At 42.9% G+C, this 21,512-nt stretch overlaps 1 protein-coding gene across 3 annotated transcripts in view; it reads left to right on the forward strand.

Annotated features, from left to right (window-relative positions):
* The first annotated feature begins 7,145 nt into the window (after nt 1-7,145).
* LOC120395598 (Holliday junction recognition protein) overlaps nt 7,146-21,512 on the forward strand; it is a 38,611-nt gene continuing 24,244 nt past the window's right edge. Inside the window, exons 1-5 of one of the 3 annotated variants that reach the window (XM_039520131.1) lie at nt 7,146-7,387; nt 8,477-8,543; nt 9,987-10,051; nt 11,680-11,707; nt 21,322-21,377. In XM_039520131.1, coding sequence (XP_039376065.1) covers nt 7,313-7,387; nt 8,477-8,543; nt 9,987-10,051; nt 11,680-11,707; nt 21,322-21,377 — 291 coding nt within the window. In that variant the 5' untranslated portion in view covers nt 7,146-7,312. Of the gene's footprint in view, nt 7,388-7,480; nt 7,675-8,476; nt 8,544-9,986; nt 10,052-11,679; nt 11,708-21,321; nt 21,378-21,512 lie in introns of those variants that run through there. The other 2 variants (XM_039520130.1, XM_039520132.1) reach the window with 2 other exon arrangements.

Consider the following 21,512-nt stretch of genomic DNA (forward strand, 5'->3'; position numbering starts at 1 on the left):
TGGGATTTAACTATCTTGAGTAGTTTTATACCATCTGCAAATTTTTCCACCTTCCTGTTTACCCCTTTTACCAGATCATTTATGAATATGTTGAATAGTACTGGTCCCAGTACAGACCCCTGGGGGACACCACTATTTACCTCTCTCCATTCTGAAAATTGACCATTTATTTCTACCCTTTGTTTCCTATCTCTTAACCAGTTACTGCTCCATTAAGGACGTTCCCTCTTATCCCATGACAGCTTACTTTGCTTAAGAGCCTTTGGTGAGGAAACTTGTCAAAGGCTTTCTGAAAATCTAAGTACATTATATCCACTGGATCCTCCTTGACCACATGCTTTTTGACCACCTCAATGAATTCCAGTAGATTGATGAGGCATGATTTCCCTTTACAAAAACCAGGTTGACTCTTCCCCAACAAGTTATGTTCATCTATGTGTCTGATATCTATGTGTAGCTGTTCTTCAAATTCTTTTTTGGCCTTCCTACTTATATTTTTAAACTTCCTTTGTCTGAGTTTGTGCTCCTTTCTATTTTCCTCACTAGGATTTAACCTCCATTTTTTAAAGGATGCCTTTTTTGCCTCTCACTGCTTCTTTTACTTTGTAGTTTAACCACAGTGGCTCTTTTTTTGTTTTCTTATTATGTTTTTTAATTTGGGGTATATATTTAAGTTAAGCCTCTATTATGGTGTCTTAAAAAAGTTTCCCTGCAATTTCCAGGGATTTTACTTTTGGTGTTGTGCCTTTTAATTTCTGTTTAACTAACCTCCTCATTTTTGTGTAGTTCCCCTTTCTGAAATTAAATGCTACAGTGTTGGGCCGCTGAGTTCAAAGCATGTTTACAGTCAACTTTATTTGCAATTGTGTGCTCGATACATCTGTAAATCTGGCCCCAGGCATCTCAGATTGAGCATCCAAAACATAAGGAACACACAATTAGTGACTATCTGTGAGAAATTTAGTTTTAAGTGACTTGTCCAGCAGCTGATGGGAACTCCGTGGCAGAGGCAGGGATAGAATACAGTTCTCCAGGGCAGCATTCACCTGCCTGAACCCTCAGGCTATCCTCTGTCTTCCTGCAAGCTGTTGCTTCATTCACTAAACACCTTCCAATTTCTGCAAAAACTCAGGCAGGGTCCTGCAAACAACAGCCCCATTTACTATATTTAACATCAAGACCACTGGGTGGATTAGGATCTTCTTCTGACACCTACAAAGCTCCCTGGTCTGGAGTCCTATGGAGGGCTCAGCTGGCTGTCAGTAGCCAGTGTTGGGCCAGATCTCTGCCACTCTAGACGCTGGTCTCTATGGGGCTAATCTGTCTGATCCATGCAATTTTCTCACAGTAGTTCAAACATTCCTTTCTGTGTAGTGGAGTTAATCAGAGACTCCCTGAGCTGTCTGCTTCATTCTCTCTCCTCTCTCTGAGTCAGGCTGTCCTCTCCCATTAAGGGGCTGAGCAACCCTGGCTCATCACTGACTCAGCAACCTGCTTGTCCAGGCCACCCCATGCAGCAGCCAACATATTGACCTCAGCCAGAGTTTCTAATCCAGTCTGTCCCCACCCCTGACTCCAAACACACTGGAAAATTGTGTCAAAGAGTTCTAGTAGCCATTACAGTCATATTCTGTTTGGTAGAACTCCCTGAGGCTCAGTCTGGCACTCCAAGAGCTGGCAAACTGCAAGTGGGGACACATATACAATGCCCAAACACCTCCAGAGCACTGTCTATCCTGTGTACTGAATGATTCAGGAGTTTATAAAAATGACCTGAATAAATGGTAAAGTCTGCCAAGGCTGGTGGGACCAAATGGTGCCCTAGTTGCCTCCCTCCCCCATTTGTTAAACTTTTGAATACCTTATTTTTATTGAATTTGTAGTCCATTTCATGACTTTCATGCACGATTTGCAAGCATGATTTATCCCTGTCAGACTCAAGTCCTAACTTTTCCGCCATTTCTTTGGCAGCAGTGATGGCATCTTCAAATCCGTTGTTTCTATAGGCCACAACGAAATCAAGGCAGTTTCTCATCAAAGGAGTAGTGGTTGCGATGTCCATCGACTGTGTTAGTAATGCCTTGCTTACAAAGTTTACTTGGAACAGGATATTGTGCCAAACCACAATTGAGACCAGAAATTTGAAGCCAGTGATCTGGTTTGCCAGGCTTTGCACCTCGTGTCAGATTTTGGTCTTTGCTTTACTCAACTGTGCAAGTTCCATCAGGGCATCGTAAACCTCAGTCATTTGGTACCTCACTGGCCTTATGCTGTTGTCATAAATAAACAGATCAGGGTTAAGGTCTCTTTTACCTGTAAAGGGTTAACATGCAGTACCTGATGACCACCTGACCAAAGGACCAATCAGAGACGAGATAATTTCAAATCTCTGTGGAGGGAAGCCTTTGTCTGTGTTCTTTGTGAGAGTGCTTTTTTGGATCTAAGAAAGAACAGTCATGTCTCCAAGTTCTCCTGGAGTAGTTTCTACTAATTAATAGTGAGTATTAATTAGAAAGGCGAATTAGTCTTTTGAGTTGTTTTCTATATTTGCAATTGTGTGTTTTGCTAAAGGAAATTCTTTATTCCTGTTTGCTGATATTGCTTTTACTGAGAAAGGAAGGAGAGAGGATTCTCTCCAGAACTTAGCAAGGTTACACCCTATGAGTGTCCAGCTTGGACTCAGAGATTCTGTATTTTCTTTTTATTCTTTAATAAATTCTTTTCTTTTCTATTAAGGACTTGTTTGGTCTTTCCTGGGGTGGATTCTCAGGGAAAGAGAATGGGGAGGTATCCCTCTGTAGTTAGATCCCGGTGTCTCTCCTAGGAAAAGGGAGGGGGGAGGAAGCAGGGGGAATGGTTTATTTCTCCTGGGTGTAAGAACTCCATGGATTTGGGGCTCTTGGAATCCCCTAGGATTTTGGGGAAGGACTGTGTCTCAATCCACATTTCCTGATTGAGTGGTGGCAGCTTACTAGATCTAAACTAGGATTTTAGTTTAGAGGGAAACCAAGTCAGGTCCTCACATTGGAGCCCAACAGCTCCAAGTGGGGGTGAGACTATGACATGGTGGCAGCAAAGGGGAGACCTACCCTAGGATTTTGGGGTGGGGGAAAACATGCGGGTCCTCACTTTGAAACCCCCCAGTTTCAAGTGAGGGTAGACTCTGACAGCTGTCAACACAGCTCTCCCAGCAAGTGTCACTTAGCGGCTTCATTGTCAGACTTGTAACATTGTCTATGGGGATCTTCCACCTGATACTTGATGCTGAAAAACGGGACGTACATCCTTTGCAGCACTCCAAAGAGAGATACTGAATCAAAAGATTTTGACACAGCCAGATTGAAGGAATGGCAGCCACAAGGCATGAAGAAAGCTCTTGGATTCACCGCAAGGATCTTTGCCTGGAAACCACTGTTTCTTCTCTACATGTTGAAGCTTTATTTTATTCTCATTCAAAAAACATTCTTAACAGTCCTGTTAGGCTTTTGCAAGTAGAGTTGTCCACAGACCAGAAACAGATAAAGTGTTCCTTTACTTGGATACAGCAATCCTCGTCATCAACAAATCTTACTGTAAATGACATCTTTTCACTGTGAATAATGTCGGGAGTGCAGTTCACTTTGCTGAGCTGCGTTAATATGTTATCAAGCACCTTCCTTGCCATAAGATCAATCAATTTGTTTTTAATTGTTTTGCTGCAGTAATGGTCCATAGTTTCTTTACAAACTACTCGATGTAGGTGCTCACACATGACCTCCTCGTATTTCCCAAGGAGCTGTACCAAACTGAGGAAATTACTGTGATGTTCAGGGAACAACATATCTGACAAGCCCTGGAAAGCCAAATTATTCTTGCAAGGAAGTGGGTAATTGAGATCAGATACTTGAGCACATTTCTCCAGTGCTGGGTTTCTACATTAATAATGTGCTGGTTGTCTGTGTATATGCATTTATTCAGCTTGAGCCTGGACTCGACTGCCATCCATTTGGAATAGTAGGCCATAAAATGTCTGAGTGACTTTTCATGTTGCTTCTGAGCATCAGCTAAGTTATGCCAATAATTGTACATGGAAAGCTCAAGCAACAATTTGGCATCCTTGTCAAATATTTTGCAACAAAACCAGAACACTTTGTCAGTTGATTTTGAGTAAATTAGCCAATGTCAATCAGGGGCAGTTCTAGCAATTTCGCCGCCCCAAGCAAGGCGGCACGCCGCGGGAGGCGCTCTGGCGGTCGCTGGTCCCGCGGCTCCAGTGGACCTCCTGCAGACGTTCCAGCGGAGGGTCTGCTGGTCTCGCGGCTCCGGTGGAGCATCCACAGGCACGCCTGCGGGAGGTCCATCCGAGCCGCGGGACTAGCGGACCCTCCGCAGGCATGCTTGCGGGAGGTCCACCGCAGCCGCCTGCTGCCATCCCGGCGGCATGCCGCCCCAAGCGCGCGCTTGGCACGCTGGGGTCTAGAGCCGGCCCTGATGTCAATTCAGTTTCTCACCATTGTCGAGCACTCATGAGTCTGAGAAGTGTTGCTTCTTCTCATTTACTGGAAATGTCATATCCTCGATTTGGCCCAGCCCGTTCAAAATTGTATGATCAATATCATTACTCTCCTTTTCATGTGAGCCACATTCTTCTTTATCATCACTCTCCTTTACACTGCCAGGTAAACTGGATGATTCTTCATCACTTTCTTCACCATTCCATTCCTTGTTTTCAGGTAAATCTGCTAATTCCTTAGTAATTAGGAATTCTATAATTTTCTTCTGCACTGAGATGATTGCTACTGCCTAAAGCCCAGTCTATATTTTCTCCATCAAATTTGCTCTTTGCTACAAATTAGATTGCAATTGAGCTTTACGTTTCTTATTCTGAGCTCCTGAAGGCTTCTTCATGGGCATCTTTTATTTTCTATGGAAGAAAATGGACACTATTAGGGAGAGCAAAAGTCTATGTACCACAGTCTTAGAAAGTCATCAAACATTATATGTAAAGTATGGCAAAAGAAGTAACAGTATTTCTTTTTTACAGCTGCATAGCTAGGATGTCGATAGATATTCTGGCATCTCATTAAATATGTTCTTTAATAGTCACTACTTAAACTATTCAAGTCTTAAACAAGTACACTTTTGCAATTACACAATAAAACACGGTTAACAATATCGCAGCTGGGCTCTTACTTCACTTCACTTTGTTCTTACATCTCACTGACTGACTGGCACTGCCCCACACCTTATATACCCGCAAGGACATGGCTGACAGCATTCCAGGAGGTTCGAGGAAAATATAGTTCTCAGAAAGTCTGGAAGGTTCCATGAGATTCTACAAAAGTCCAGAACATTCTAGGAGGTTAGTGAAAAATTAATCCACATACAGAATACCTGATACATTTTACTTCAAACATTCTATTTTCCCTTTTGTCACTAACGACAAAAACAGCAAGCTTGGCGTCCCAGTGGTCACCTGCCCCTAAATCCAGCAGTGAGAATACTGCCTTTTCATGTGATCAAAGCAACCACATGAGCAACAGTTTCTGTTTCTTCGGCTGAGATCCGATAATTAGGGTTACTAGGAGGACGCCGGTCAGGGCTGGCTCCAGGCACCAGCCAAGCAAGCTGGTGCTTGGGGAGGCAGATTCCAAGGGGCGGCAGTCCGCCCAAACCTTTTTTTTTTTTTTTTTTGCGATTCGCTGCTTCCGCGGCCCCTGCAGGATTTTTTCTTTTGGTTTGCTGCTCCTGCCACCCTGTAGGGGGTGGCGGCGTGGAGGAGGGGAGCTGCTGGGAGCGGTGCCAGGGCTGCGGCAGGAGGGGCCGCCCTGGCCGCCCCCTTCTCTCTTCCGCCCCCCCCACCGGCTAGCTGGGGTGTGCACACCGCTGCCCAGGGTCTGCAGGGCTGGGAGTCCCCCTGCACCCGCGCTCCCGCCGCCCCACAGATATTTTTTTTCTTTTTGTTTTTTTGCTTTTTCTTCCCTTTGCCGCTCTGGCCGGTCGGGTGGTTTGTTTCACGCCCCTCCCCCCCTTCGTTGCTCCGACCGGCTGGCAGGTTTCCTGGAATTCCTCCCCCCCTCCTTTGCTGCCCCAGCTGGCAGGTAGGTTGGTTTCCCGCCCCGCCCGCCTTTGCTGCTCCAGCCAGCTGGTAGGTTGGTTCCCCGCCCGCTTTGCTGCTCCAGCCGGGTGGCAGGTTGGTTTCCTGCCCCCACCCTCCCCTTTGCTGCTCCAGCCGGCTGGCAGGTTGGTTCCCCCCCACCTTTGCTGTTCCGGTCGCTGCACAGGTTTTTGTTTTTGTTTTTTGCTTGGGGCAGCAAAAAAGCTAGAGTCGGCCCTGGCGCCGGTACTGTGATGGTGTGGGCTTCAATCCCTTCTTTCCTTCCCTCCCGCTCTTCCCCCTTCCTTATTCCCAGGGACAAACTGAAGACCCACTTTTATTTTAGCTGCACCCCCTCCGCCCCAGACCTGACCCCCTCCCAGAGCCAGCATTGTGTACCGCCCTCCTGCACCTCAACACGCTGTCCCAGCCCAGAGCCCCCTCCTGCACCCAAACTTCCTCAGGCTCTCAGAGCTTGCACTCATCACTCCCCTACACCCCAGCCCCCTGCCCCAGGTTCAGCCCAGAGCCCCCTCTCACACTGCAAACCCCTCAGCCCCGAGCCCGCACCCCCTCCTGAACCCCAGCCCCTTGGCCCAGCCTGGTGAAAGAGAGTGAGGGTGGGAGAGGGGGATGGAGTGAGGGGTCAGGGCTTTGAGGAAGGGGTGGGATAGATCCTGGGCTCCCTTAAATTCAAAACAGGATCTTGGGCATACAAAGGTTGGAGATCAGGGCTCCAGACCCGCTCTGGAGGAGGAGGAACCACCCTCCCCTTTTCTCCAGCATTTTCTCTCCATGGCTCTGGGGACGGCTGGGGTTTAAAAGAAATACTCAGGGCCGCAGTGACCAATAGCCGGCCACCAGCATGTCACCTCCAATAGGAGCTCACGCTGGGCCGGTGTTGCTAGGTAGAACAGAGACCTTTTCCCCTTTTTTCTACTCCTCATCCTTTCCGAGCCCGGCGTCCAATTAGAGAGCTCTGAGAAGGAAATGGGCGGGACACAATAAGAAAAAGGGGCGGAATTCCGATCACGATAGCCAATCGACAGGAGAAACATTGACTCTGGGACCACTGATTCGCTGTTCCGAATAAAGTGACACGGCCAACCTCCAATCCGGCTGTCAGGGGCTGCGGAAGGCGGCGCGAAGTTTGAATCGGCGCTAGGAAGCTTGACGAACGGGGGAGCGACGAATACACACGGGGGAAGCGCGGGGGGCGGCGCGGGGCGCCCCGCCATGGAGACACTGGAGGAGAGGCTGCGCCGCAGCAACGCGCGGTTCGTGGGCTCCCTGCAGCGGATCATAGAGAAGGTGAGGCCGGGGGCGGGGCTTCCCCCCCTCCCCCCCGCCCGTCGTTATCCCGGGGTGCCCCGCCCCCCGCCCCGGTAACGGCCCGGCCTGGGTCTGGGCCTGCCGGGAGTCGCGCGGCCCAGGCCCCGGGGCGGCGATGCGCGCGGCTCGCGGGGGTGTCGCAGCACGAACTCAGCAGCCCGGGCCGGGCGCTCCGAGGTGTCAGGCTTTAGGCGCAGCTTTGCAGTGTGGCTCCTACATCTGTCGTCAGCCGCGTGACTAGCCTGGGACGGGGTCACTTCGCAAAGGTGCTGAGCCCCCGCCCCGCCCCCCGGTCCCGGGGAAGTCTGGGAAGCGCACGGGCGTGTCGCCCCTGGGAGATCGGGTGCCTTTTGCTTACCTCTCTCTGGGTTTGGTTTGGGGGGTTAATCTTAGGAAGATTGTAGCTCAGGAGTATTGTACGGGGCCGCGATCTCACTGGTAACAAGCAAGTTATTGCAGCTTCCACGTTGTTGACAGGGAAGATGGTGGCATCCAGCGCGTTAGAGATGGAAATTCCCAAAGTATTTTTGTTGGGTCTTCATCTTTATTTATACACTTTAAAAATATTTATGCAGTATTTTTTTTGAATGCCCTTGATTGTCTTGGTAATAGCATTTAGATAATGATGGTAAATGCTTTTTCTCATCTTGTCAGTCCCCTCTAGACTGTATTGCCATAGGGGATCGGACCAGTAATCCCTCTACTCAGATTCTCAGTCTATCGGTGTCCAACACCAGTTACTTCAGAGGAAGGTGGAAGAAGCCCTGTAAAGGACAGTTACGGGATATCTTGTCCATGGTGCACATTTACTCTTAAATACCTGTCAATTAGTGTTTGGCTTGTGCCCTGGAACAGCAGTATTTATAGTCTTTAAAAATGTATTTCATCTAAAGTAAAAGTGGGTATTGTCAGATTGCAGACTTTAAAATATTTTAAAGTAAAAGTCTGTGTGTGTGTGTTTCAATCTAAACAAGCTTATGAAAATCTTTGAACTTTATGTAAAACCTCTGCTGTTAGAAATTTAACCAATAATTTCTAACTGGTAAAATGGTCTTTTTTTTTTAATAGTACAATTATCCCTTTGAAGATGATATACTTGTCTCTATGGAATCATTGACTTACGAAACACCCATTGGTAAGAATTCCTTAAAATAGCATTTTTTCATTTTTTTTCAGCCTTACTACCAGTGTACAGATTTACACAAATAGGACTGGATAATGTCTGGGCAAAAAGAATTCACTCTGTGGTCCAGATCCTACAAAAACTTCTGTATCTGCTATAGTTTGCCCATGGGCATAGTCCCATCAAAGCCATACGTAAAATGCAATGGATGGGTAATTTTTACAGGCTCTGGGTCTATGTCCATATGTAGCAATGGGTGAAGGGTAAAAGCAAGTTACAATTTTAGTCATTATTTAGACAAAAAAAAGTCATTGGGGCTCAAGAGAAAAGTGATTAATACTATAGTGAGTTGTAAGTAACAGACATTAGGGTAGAAAAGGAATTTAAAGGAAAGAAAGTAAGTGAAAAAAGAGCATGAAGGGGAGAACCCAGTAGCTGTTATGTAAAATCTGTTGTGATGTGAATATTTTGCAGTATCTCATTGGATGGGATAGATTGCGTTATCTTAAGAAGACTTTTTCTTCACTGTGAAAGCACATGGTTAATTCAGTTACTGTACTGAGATTGGGGGAGTACATGTTTTTCCAAGGTCTCATAAAAGTTGTCATCCATCAGAAGGGTGGCATGTATATGAGGCGATTCTAACCTAAAAGGCTGAGGTCTCTCTAAAATGTCTTGTGGTCTGCAATCTAATAGGCATTGTCGTCTAATGGTTTGAACATGTTACTTAGAGCCAAGAACTGCTCTGCTATAGCTTTCTGCCTGTCAACTGAGGATTGATACCTAAGTGCCTTAACATGGTTAGCTTAACTAATGTATGCATACGTAGAATTCTACAAAAATACCAACTATTATGTAGTCCCAAGTCCAGAATTTAGGGTGTGTGTTTTTAAAGGCTTTTACAATCTTAATATGATTAAATATATTTTAAGGAGTTAAGGATTAGCGTTGGATTTTTTGTGTGTTTACATTTTTGCCACTTGGAATGTGTGAATTTGCAATGGCTGGTAATGTGTATGGTTTTTGTAACATCTATTTACACCTTATAAGAAACACAGACCTTCAAAGACTTAAACATCTGAGTTGTTGTACACTCCACATAGGCTTGGTGCATTTAATGGGACTACTTACATATAAAGTTAGCTGCTTGCTTAGGTCTTTGTAGGATCAGGGCCATAACATGCAATGGAGCTGAGTTATGTTATTAAGGAAACTAACTTTGAATTTACTGACTGTATTCAGTTTAATCTCAAACATAGAACTGCATTAAAGAAGTCATTTTCATATAAATTGCTGGCCAACACACAATGTAAATGACCTGTAGGTGTAGTTTGGTTTTGATGGTATTTTCATTGCCTCACTCACTCTCCTTAACTACAGAGAGATTATTCAACATAGACTTATACTGTAATGTATGCAAAATGTTTGTAGTAATTTCTGTTTTGTTATATCTAGGACCACAGCTATGGGGTGATATGTCAGAAAAAAGCATTAACGAATGGAAGAAAAAATTACATAAGGTATCTAATAACTCTCTTGCATGGTATGATTTCCTTAATTTAACCTTGCTGTTCCAAAGAATATCTGTGGGATACAATCAAAGAGAAATAGTTCTCCATTTCATAATGACAGATAAGCTCAGTGGCCGAAAAAATATTGCTGAGATAATACAGTTTGAAGCTCTTTTAACAATACTCTTGTAGCTCTTCAGCATATCACTATTGACTTTAAAGTATACTTGTGGTAAAATGACAGCAGTTGGCCAAGTTCTGACCTGGGGTCCCACCTCTGGCATTATTTACATGCATTGTTTTGTAGAGAATGAAATAAAGGAATGACAATGTCTTTGCAATCTGAGTTGTCTCTAAGGCCATGTCTACACTACCACTTCTGTCTGTAAAATTTAGGTCGCTCAGAGGTGTGAAAATACACCCCCTGAATGACATACGTTTCACTGACATAAGTGGTAGAGTGCACAGCACTATGTTGGTGAGAGAGCCTCTCCCGCTGACATAGCTACCGCCGCTCGTTGGACATGGTTTAATTATGCGAATGAGAGAACTCTCTCCCACTGGCATAGAGCGGCTAGCCGGAAGATCTTACAGTGGCACAGGTGCATCGGTACAGCTCTGCTGCTGTAAGGTCTCTTGTGTAGGCACATGCCAGGCTCAATTCTCTTCCTCCCTTATTGTTGTGGAAATTATATTACATGTGTTTTCTTTTTCTCTCTCTTTCTGCTCCACTCCAAAAAACAAATACAGTCAAACCTTGCAATAACGCGCCCCGCTATAACACGAAATCGCATATAACGCGATCATAGGTTGGCTCCCCTTTAAGGCATAATACAGTACTGTACAGTACCAGTGGTCCCCAACACCATGGCAGGGGAGAGAAGCTGCAGCCCCGCGCCTACCGGGGGCAGAGAATTCCGAGGCTGCGAGCCCTGGTGCTCTCTGTCCCCGTGGCTTCTCTCCGGCTTCAAGGGGAGCCGGGGACAGAGAACTCCGGGGCTGCGGGTGCCAGCTCCTCTCCCCTGCTGGGCACTAGGGGCACTAGGTGGTGCACATCAATGCACCGCTTTGGGGACCACTGACAAACTGATTGGTTTGAAACCCCGCTATACCGTGACCCCGCATTTAGCGCAATGGAAGTTTTTGGACCCCAAACATCGCGTTTATAGCGTGGTTTCACTGTATTGGCCCCCTCAGCAAATATATATTACAAACATTTGTAAGAAACCAAATCTTCAGTCTTCTCCCAAATGCCTGTTCTAAATCTGGATTTTTTTAACTGGGTAGATTAAAGGAAAGAAGAGTGAATTTTTAGTCTTGAGGGACCCAAAGGAGAATGCTCTCTCCTTAGCTCTCTGATATACCAAGGTAGCTGCGGCTTGTGTGTCTTTGATTTCAACAGTAGCAGTATGGTGTGAGAAAGTGCTTCAGGTAAGATGATCCTAGGATTTTCAGTGCTTTATAGGTCAATAACCTCTTAGACTGCAACTAAAAGCTGTTGGGAATTGAGCTAGAATAGTACTTTACAGAATCAGGTCCCTTATAAATAAACAAGCAAAGTAAATAAGTGTCTTGCAAAATAACTTACACTGTTCTAAGGTTCTTCTGACTCTTCTTGTTTTTGTTTTTAATTGCAGAAGGCCACACACTGTCAAAAAACCACAGGTAAATACATGTACTATATTTAATCTCTTTAAAAGCAAAATAAAAATACCGTATCACTATATGTGTTGTTTTAGAAATATACATTTGGTTTTAATATGCTATGCAGTATAAGACTGAAGACATCAGATGTCTTCACCCCAGTAAATATTTTTTGCAGTGGTACTACTGGACATGTTAGTATGCCTTTTTTTAAAAAAGCGTGAATTTTTATTTATTTATTTATTTATTAAAGATTATCATTAGGGCTGTCAAGTGATTAAAAAAAGAATCTTGATTAATCACGCTGTTAATAGAATACCATTTATTTAAATATTTTTGGATTTTTGTCTACATTTTCAAATGTATTGATTTCAGTTGCAACATAGAATACAAAGTGTACAGTGCTCACTTTATATTTATTTTTATTACAAGTATTTACACTGTAAAAAAACAAAAGAAATAGTATTTTTCAATTCACCTAATACAAGTACTATAGTGCAATCTTTTAATCATGAAAGTTGAATTTACAAATGTGGAATTATGTACAAAAAATCTGTTTTATTTTTGAATGCAATGTAAAATTTTAGAGCCTGCAAGTCCACTCAGATCTACTTTTTGTTCAGCCAATCACTCAAACAGACAAGTTTGTTTGCATTTGCAGGAGATAATGCTTCCCGCTTCTTGTTTACAATGTCACCTGAAAGTGAGAACAGGCGTTCTCTCATGGCACGGTTGTAGCCGGCGTCACAAGACATTTTACGTGCCAGATGTGCTAAAGATTCATATGTCCCTTCATGCTTTGACCACCATTCTGGGGGACATGCGTCCATGCCGATGACAGTTCTGCTTGATAACAATCCAAAGCAGTGTGGACTGACACATGTTCATTTTCATTATCTGAGTCGGATGCCACCAGCAGAAGGTTGATTTTCTTTTTCGATAGTTCGGATTCTATAGTTTCCGCATTGGAGTGTTGCTCTTTAAGACTTCTGAAAGCATGCTCCACACATCGTCCCTCTCAGATTTTGGAAGATGCTGCAGATTCTTAAACCTTGGGTTGAGTGCTGTAGCTATCTTTAGAAATCTCACATTGGTAACTTCTTTGTGTTTAGTGAAATCTGCAGTGAAAGTGTTCTTAAAATGAACAACGTGCTGGGTCATCACCCAAGACTGCTATAACATGAAATATATGGCAGAATACAGGTAAAACAGAGCAGGGGACTTACAATTCTCCCCCAAAGAGTTCAGTCACAAATGTAATTAACACATTATTTTTTTAGCGAGCGTCATCAGCATGGATGCATGTCCTCTGGAATGGTGGCCGAAGCATACAGGGGCATACGAATGTTTAGCATATGTGGCACATAAATATCTTGCAGTGCCAGCTACAAAAGTGCCATGGAAATGCCTTTTCTCAATTTCTGGGTGACATTGTAAATAAGAAGAGGGCCCCATTATCTCCTGTAAATGTAAACAAACTTCTTTGTCTTAGCGATTGGTTGAACAAGAAGTAAAACTGAGTGGACTTGTAGGTCTAAAGTTTTACAGTGTTTTGCTTTTGAGTGCAATTATGTAACAAAAAAAAATCTACATTTGTAAATTGCACTTTCACGACAGATTGCACTACGGAACTTGTATGAGGTGAATTGAAAAATGCTATTATCTTTTATAATTTTTACAGTGCAAATATTTATAATAAAAAATAATACACACTTTGATTTCAATTACAACACAGAATACAATATATATGAAAATGTAGAGAAACATGCAAAGTATTTAATAAATTGGTATTCTAATGTTTAACAGTGCAATTGAAATTGCGATTAATCATGATTAATTTTTTGAGTTAATCACGTGAGTTAACTGCTATTAATCTACAGCCCTAATTATCGTATACATTTTTACTATGGGATATTTTCAAAAAGTCCTGTTTTTAAGTCTGAACTCTTCAAAGTGCAGATTGTTAGTGAAGGGAGGCCAGACGAATGCTCCAAAAGGTTCAGAAATGTGGATTTAAAAAAAGCTTGAAATGAGTGCTTAAACGGTAGATGTGGTTGGTATCATTGCTTATTAAGATTGCCCAACACTTCCTGTTATAAGACCCTGTTTTCAGTTACTTATAGCAACCAAATCTTTCACATGCTGGATGTTTGCCTCAGGCTGAGTTTTGAAAAATTTCAGCCAAATTATTCAACAGTCGCTGCTCTCTGGCTGCCCAGCTCTGAAGACAATGCAGAAGTAAGGATGGCAATGCTGTGACACTCCCCGCCCCCTCCGCCTGCAACTCCCTTTTGGTTCAGGACCCCTCAATTTGAGAACATTGAGAAAATCTGTGAAATCTGTATGGTATAGAGAAAAAGCACACAGAAGACCCGATTTCACGGGGGGGAGACCCGATTTCACGGTCCTTGACTTGTTTTTCATGGCCATGACTTTGGTTGGACCCTAGTCATCCTCATAGAGTGACTGAGCATGTTCCAGCTCAGGGCTATGCAGGCTAAGCAGGACGCTCCCTCTAATGGCTGCTCTGGGCCTAGGTGCTGCTGGACAAATCAGAACAGGAAGCTTGTCTCTTCTGTGCTCGTAGGGACCCCTCCCACCAGTTAGCACTCAGACAGCATGGAGGAGGAAGCAGTCTGATTTTAATGCAAAGAGAACAAAAGCTGTACGGGGGGGAAGGTGAGGAGTAAATTGAAACAAATTGTTTGGTGAAACTGTGACTGGAGGGTGAGAAGCTGGGATTGAGGATAGTGGGGGTAATGGCGACTAGGACTGGTTGGGCATGGAGATTAAGACTGGGAGGGGGTAGGGGATGGGCTTCTGGGAACTGGTAGGTGGGGCGGATGGGGTCACTGAAGAGCTGAGGAGCTGAAGGGGAGCGGGGACACTGGGACAGGCTGGTCTAGGAGACAGTCACTAAGAAACAGTGGGGGAAGAGAATAGGGGTGTGGTGGGAAGACAGATTTAGGGTATGTCTACACTATGGGATTATTCCGATTTTACAGAAACTGTTTTTTTAAAACAGATTGTATAAAGTCGAGTGCACGCGGCCACACTAAGCACATTAATTCGGCGGTGTGCGTCCATGTACCGAGGCTAGCGTCGATTTCCGGAGCGTTGCACTGTGGGTAGTTATCCCGTAGCTATCCCATAGTTCCCGCAGTCTCCCCCGCCCATTGGAATTCTGGGTTGAGATCTCAATGCATGATAGGGCAAAAACAGTGTTGTGGGTGATTCTGGGTAAATGTCGTCACTCAATCCTTCCTCCATGAAAGCAACGGCAGACAATCATTTCGCATCGTTTTTCCCTGGGTTGCCCTGGCAGACGCCATAGCATGGCAACCATGGAGCCTGTTTTGCCTTTTGTCACTGTCACCGTATGTGTACTGGATGCTGCTGACAGACACGGTACTGCAGTGCTACACAGCAGCATTCATTTGCCTGTGCAAGGTAGCAGAGACAGTTACCATCCCTATTGCACCATCTGCCATTGTAAATTGGCGATGAGATGATGGTTCTCTGTCATTTTGCACCGTTTGCAATTGGAAATTGGCGATGATGGTTATCAATCCTTTTGTACCGTCTGCTGCTGTCATGGGGGCGCATGGACAAAAATGGGAATGACTCCCCGGGTCATTCCCTTCTTTGTTTTGTCTAAAAATAGTCAGTCCTGCCTAGAATATGAGGCAAGTGTACTAGAGAACCAGAGAGCACAGCTGCTCCGGGTCAGAGCCCCAGAGATCCCGCAGAAATGATGAGCTGCATGCCATTCTAGGGGGTGCCCCTGCAACAACCCCACCCGTTGCTTCCCTCCTCCCCCAACCCTCCTGGGCTACCGTGGCAGTGTCCCCCCACTTGTGTGATGAAGTAATAAAGAATGCAGAAATAAGAAACACTGAGTTTTTAGTGAGATAAAATGAGGGGGAGGCAGCCTCCAGCTGCTATGATAGTCCAGGGAGTACAGAATCTTCTTTAGACATGAAAGGGTGTGGGGGGGCTGATGGAGCTCAGCCTCCAACTGCTATGATGAGGACGGTTACCAAGTACCGTCTGCCGGGAATGACCGGGAGTCATTCCCATTTTTACCCAGGCGCCCCCGGCCGACCTCACTGAGGCCAGCCAGGAGCACTCATGGGCTGATGATGACGATGGCTACCAGTCATTTTTCACCATCTGCCACCGGGAAGGGGATGCTGGTGTTCAGCAGCATGCAGTAGACATAGGGTGACATTGAAAAAAGGCGAGAAACGATTTTTTTCCCTTTTCTTTCGGAGGGGGGAGAAGGGTGTAAATTGACGACATACACCCTGAAACACCCGGGAAAATGTTTTTGACCCTTCAGGCATTGGGAGCTCAGCCAAGAATGCAAATGCTTTTCGGAGACTGCGGGGACTGTGGGATAGCTGGAGTCCTCAGTACCCCCCTCCCTCCCTCCATGAGCGTCCATTTGATTCTTTGGCTTTCTGTTACGCTTGTCACGCAGCACTGTGCTGAGTCCCTGCTGTGGCCTCTGTCTATCATAGCCTGGAGATTTTTTCAAATGCTTTGCCATTTCGTCTTCTGTAACGGAGCTCTGATAGAACAGATTTGTCTCCCCATACAGCGATCAGATCCAGTATCTCCCGTGCTGTATGGTCCATGCTGGAGCTCTTTTTGGATTTGGGACTGCATTGCCACCCGTGCTGATCAGAGCTCCACGCTGGGCAAACAGGAAATGAAATTCAAAAGTTCGCGGGGCTTTTCCTGTCTACCTGGCCAGTGCATCCGAGTTCAGATCGCTTTCCAGAGCGGTCACAATGGTGCACTGTGGGATATCGCCCGGAGGCCAATACCATCGAATTGCGGCCTCACTAACCGATTTCAGCGCTACTCCCCTCGTCGGGGAGGAGTACAGAAATTGGTTTAAAGAGCCCTTTATATCGATATAAAGGGCTTCATTGTGTGGACGGGTGCAGGGTTAATTCAGTTTAACGCTGCTAAATTCGGTTTAAACGCATAGTATAGACCAGGCCTTAGATTGTATGAGGAGCATGAGGAGGGAGACTAGTACTGACTGGGCAAGGAGAGTGGGACTAGGATGTGAAGCCTTGGGGGTGGAGACTTGGGCTGGATAAGCAAGGAGAAAGGGACCGGACAAGGAGCCACAGGTGGGGAAGAGGCAGGGCTGGAATAGACAGGTTGGAGGGGATAAGGCGGAAGGGGTCAAACTTTTGTATTCTGTGTTGAAATTGAAATTTAATATATTTGAAAATGTAGAAAACATCCAAAAATCTTTTAATAAATGGTATTGTTATTATTTAACAGTGCAATTAATCATGCAATTGATTTTATTTGCACAATTAATCACAATTATTTTTTTTAATCCCTTGACAGCCCTAATACAAATACATAAACAAAGAGGAAAAACTGGAAAATTATTTTTTTGCCTCAGAACAAAATCAGAGAAACATCCAGGCTGTCCATCCATTTTTGATAACAAGTGTAAAGTATTTCTTGCTTAGGAGGACTTAAGACTAGCATAACTAAATTAAAAATACTTCTGCTATAGGGCTTACTTTAATAAAATAGAAAAAAAACAGAAGGTGTGAAGTGTTTTTTTCTTCAACATGGCTTTGCATACAATAAAGATGATGAGATTTAAAAGTAGTTCAAATCAAGCCTTTAGAATACTAAAAAACAAAACAAAAAACCCAACAAATAAATTTCTTTGGCATTAATTCCAATGCCATTAGCACATAGCAGCGCTAGGGTCAAATCCAGAGCTTAAGGCAAAGACTTCCCAGTGCAGAGACATCAAATGCTATCTTTTGAAGTCTCCATTGCAGGCTGTTCAACTCTCTGAATATCATTCCACTACCTAAGAATATGTTTTAATTACCATTCTTCCCCCTCCCCCGTCAACATATACACATACTATTATAAAATTAGAAAGTTAAGAGGTGTGATCAAATGACTTCAGTGGTCTTTGGATCAAGCCTACAGTTAACATGCTAGACACCTGTTTTCAGGGAGAATTTCTATTACACCATCTGATTTATGAATACTGCTCTTGTGCTTACACCTGAGCCATATAAACAATACACTTTTTTAAACCCTCTTCCCCCATCATTTGAATGTAATTACATCAGCTGAACTTGATAGTAAAGGACAAGTGTTACATTTAAAGAAAAAGACCCTCAACCCTAAAGGATAGTTGACCCCAACATCCTTTTGTTTTGCTATCCACATTCATTCCCCATCCAAGAGTCCACCTTTAACCCAGTCTAACAATATATTAACAAAGAAAAACCTAACCAAACCAAAACCGCCCCTACGTTTAAAGAACATTCAGGATGCAAAGACAAGAATCAGTAGTTGAAAAAAAATAATCATGATTAATCGCACTGCTAAACAATAATAGAATACCATTTATTTTAATATTTTTGGATGTTTTCTACATTTTCAAATATATTAATTTCAATGTCAACACAATACAAAGTGTACAGTGGAGGTAGGAGGACCAAGGAAGGAATGTATTAAACTCCTGGCAGGATGATATTTCTGTGGTGTTTAACATATAGTCCAAATTTTTCCTTACCTAAATAAAGGGGATGTTTTGTTCCAGTTTCAAACAAACAAAAAAAAAATCCCTCTGTGATGTTTAATGGATTTTGCTCTATAGGGACAAAAGCAGAAATTTGGTTGATCTGACTATCCTTGTTGTTTCTCAATAGCACAGTTAAGTTGGGGGTAATGTAACCCTGAATCAGCATTTTAAAAATAAAATATATTGCTAAAAGATATTTGCAATGCCCTGTAGATGTGCAGCATGTTCACAAAGTCAGCAAGATGTGATCCCTGGCCCAAAGAGCTTACAAGCTAATTCTGCAAACATCATAAACTCATGGGTTTAACTTTATGCATGCGAGTAATCCCATCATCGTCTTGTTTGGTCCTCCTCCGCTTATCATTCCATGTGCATTTCTCTAAGGCCTCATCCGGCAAACTTCTAGGCATGAAATTAGTCCCAGTGGGACTACTTGTATGTGTAAAATTGAACACAATGAATAAATATTTGCAGGATCTCCATATGCCTAATTTAAGAAGCCAAAAGGTTTTTCCCTATCATAATAAAAATAAATAATGCTTTGATCGTTGACTAACCTCGGTTTATCTAGAAACCGACTTGAAGCAGTTAAAGTAAAAGCAACACATTTTGCCTTCTGCAGGAACTTTTTTTTTTTACCATGTCAAACATGGACGGGTAGCTTTAGACTGGTTATACATATTTTTATTATACAGAATGTTTCAATTTTTTGCAGACCAATTGTATCATATGTGCTCTGTCATGAGAAGACATAAACACTACAGTTTTAGTACCAGCAGACTAGGAAGATTTATGTACAGGACTTTTATTAGGTATCCTTAGTTCTAGAGTGGAGAATCAAATTCTTGCTAATAGTATAATAATGTCAGACTGAGTTAATTATTCTCTCCCCCCCGCCCCGCCTCTGGTGCACATCAAAAGCATGTCCCATGTATATATATTAGAGACTGTACTACTATTGAGAAACTAGATCCTGTTTTACAATATAACAAGGAGCTATCCTTGTTTAAGATGCTTATTAGTATTATTTAGTTCTGTTTCCAAAGCCAAAAGCTTTTTCTTCATATTTTCAGATTTCTTCTCAACTACTTCAAATCAGTTTTCAGTCTGAGAAATTTTATTAAGGACAGTATCTAGTTTAGTATCAAGAATCAAATTACCCTTCAAGAGTATTCACAGCTGTAAATACAAATTAAACAAAGTTAGCATCGGATGTAATCACCGGTTTTAAGGAAATTTGATTATTTTTTTTAATCAGGCTGAGTGCTTCTGGTGCACTAATAAGCTAAGGGAGAAGGTGGCGGGGACTGAAGCACAAAGTAAAATCTTTCACTGGATTCTTAAAGGAGGAAAAAGCATGGAGCACATTTTAGACTCTTTTTATAACCACAGATGCTGTTAAGGTCTTTACATTTGTTTTGCTTCTTATGAAAGAAAAATAAAATTAAAATATAGGGATGGAGACAAGTGCCCCCTTAAGCCAAGGAGGGCAAGCACAATTTGTAAAGGAAGAAACTGTTCTAAGATGCGGGGCTGCCCAAAATATACCAGAAAGATATGAAGCACTTAAAGCAGCTCCTGAAGTAGCAGGTGGGGAAAAAAACCCAAACTTCCCTGCTACCCCTTCAAAATACACAGAAAACTGCCTCCCCTCTTCCTCTTCTCTCATGACTCTCAAAGACAGTACCAGGAAATGTAGACAGAGGATATCCACTTTCTGGTGTCACTTGAGGGAGTACGTGGGAAGAGTATAGCAGCTCAAACTGATGTGTGCATGTGGAGGTGTCGCTCCCTGGTTCAGTCATGGCACATTTGACAGTTGCAAGATAGTACTGGTGAAGCAGTCCAGGAAGGGTCAGATCTGGGAACACCAGCAGAGCTATTTTGTGTAAATAGTGTTCATTTAATGCACTGCTGTGTTTAAGGCAGGTATCTGGAGCAGGCAAAAGGCAAAATAAAAAAGTTACTTGAAACTAGACATGTATATTTTTGATACTGTATTTTTCCTTATGTATTACTAAAAAATGTAGCTCTAAATCATCTCCTTCCTTGCTTTTTAGCACATTTTTGGGCACTATGTAAATAATCCACACAAAGAACACAGAAGAAGGCATGCTGCATCTCATTAGAACATTATAAATGGTTTTAACAGTATTTGCAACTCGTAATTATTAGTTATAAGTGGAATAAATATTTATCTACCTAAAAGAGCAAATTAATGACTGTAGTGTAAGCCTTGTAAATCTTTTTGCTTAAAAGAGAAATTCTTATGCTTTGAATGTAATTTCCAGTATTTACAGCATGCATTTTTTTGGTGTGTACAACTTTAAAAAATTGAGTAAAAATGTTCAGGAACCAATGCTTATGGGAAAGCTTCATAGCTAGAAGGGATTATGCAAAAGTCCAGAACTACTGGGATGACTTCTAGAGGTATAAAGGGCAGTTTAGCACCAAACTATACTTGTTCCCCTGAAAATCTGTCCCCCTAACATTTAAGAATGTTAATCATTCATTTTGGGTAACTTGTATATTTTAAAGGCAGATATTAGTTGTACTGTATAGAAATAGGCTCTGATCCTGCAAACACTTAAGTGTTTGTATAACTTGATTTGTGTATACTCCCAATGAGGTTAATAGAACTACTCACATAAATAAAGTTAAGACAGTTGCTTAAGTATTGTAAGATTGGGTCTCTCGAGATTAGCAGTGTTTTACAAATAGTTTGAAGTTGTCTATTAGAGAGGCTTTTGAGTATCTGTCTAAAAGCATCGGGTGAGATCTACAGCTGATCTAATGAACATAGTATCACTGAAGTCAATGAAACTATGCCAATTTATGTTGGGTGAAAATCTGACTTGTCGTGTCTGTCTTTGTGTGCTGAATTTGTCAAACCTTTCCAGAGTTTACTTATTTAGAAAATACTTTAATTAAAAATATTTGTGTGTAAATGAGGAATTAGTTAAATTAGTTTTTGGATGCAAATCTAACACTTATTTGCAATATGTCACATTCTAAAAGAGAGGTCTTTTTTTCATACCTTCTAATTAAGATACACGAAAGCAATGGATCTCTGATTTTGAAGATGAAGATTTAAAAGTACATCAGGTATGGACACCATAAAGTTTTCTGGCAAATGTGAATGTGTTAGACATTAATGTATGACTATGTAAATATAATTACTATGTTTTTCTTCCTGCAGGATTCTGTATGATTTTTATAATAGCCTAACTTAAAATAAGT

Source organism: Mauremys reevesii, linkage group 1 (assembly GCF_016161935.1).
Source record: "Mauremys reevesii isolate NIE-2019 linkage group 1, ASM1616193v1, whole genome shotgun sequence".
Classification (NCBI taxonomy): domain Eukaryota; kingdom Metazoa; phylum Chordata; order Testudines; family Geoemydidae; genus Mauremys; species Mauremys reevesii.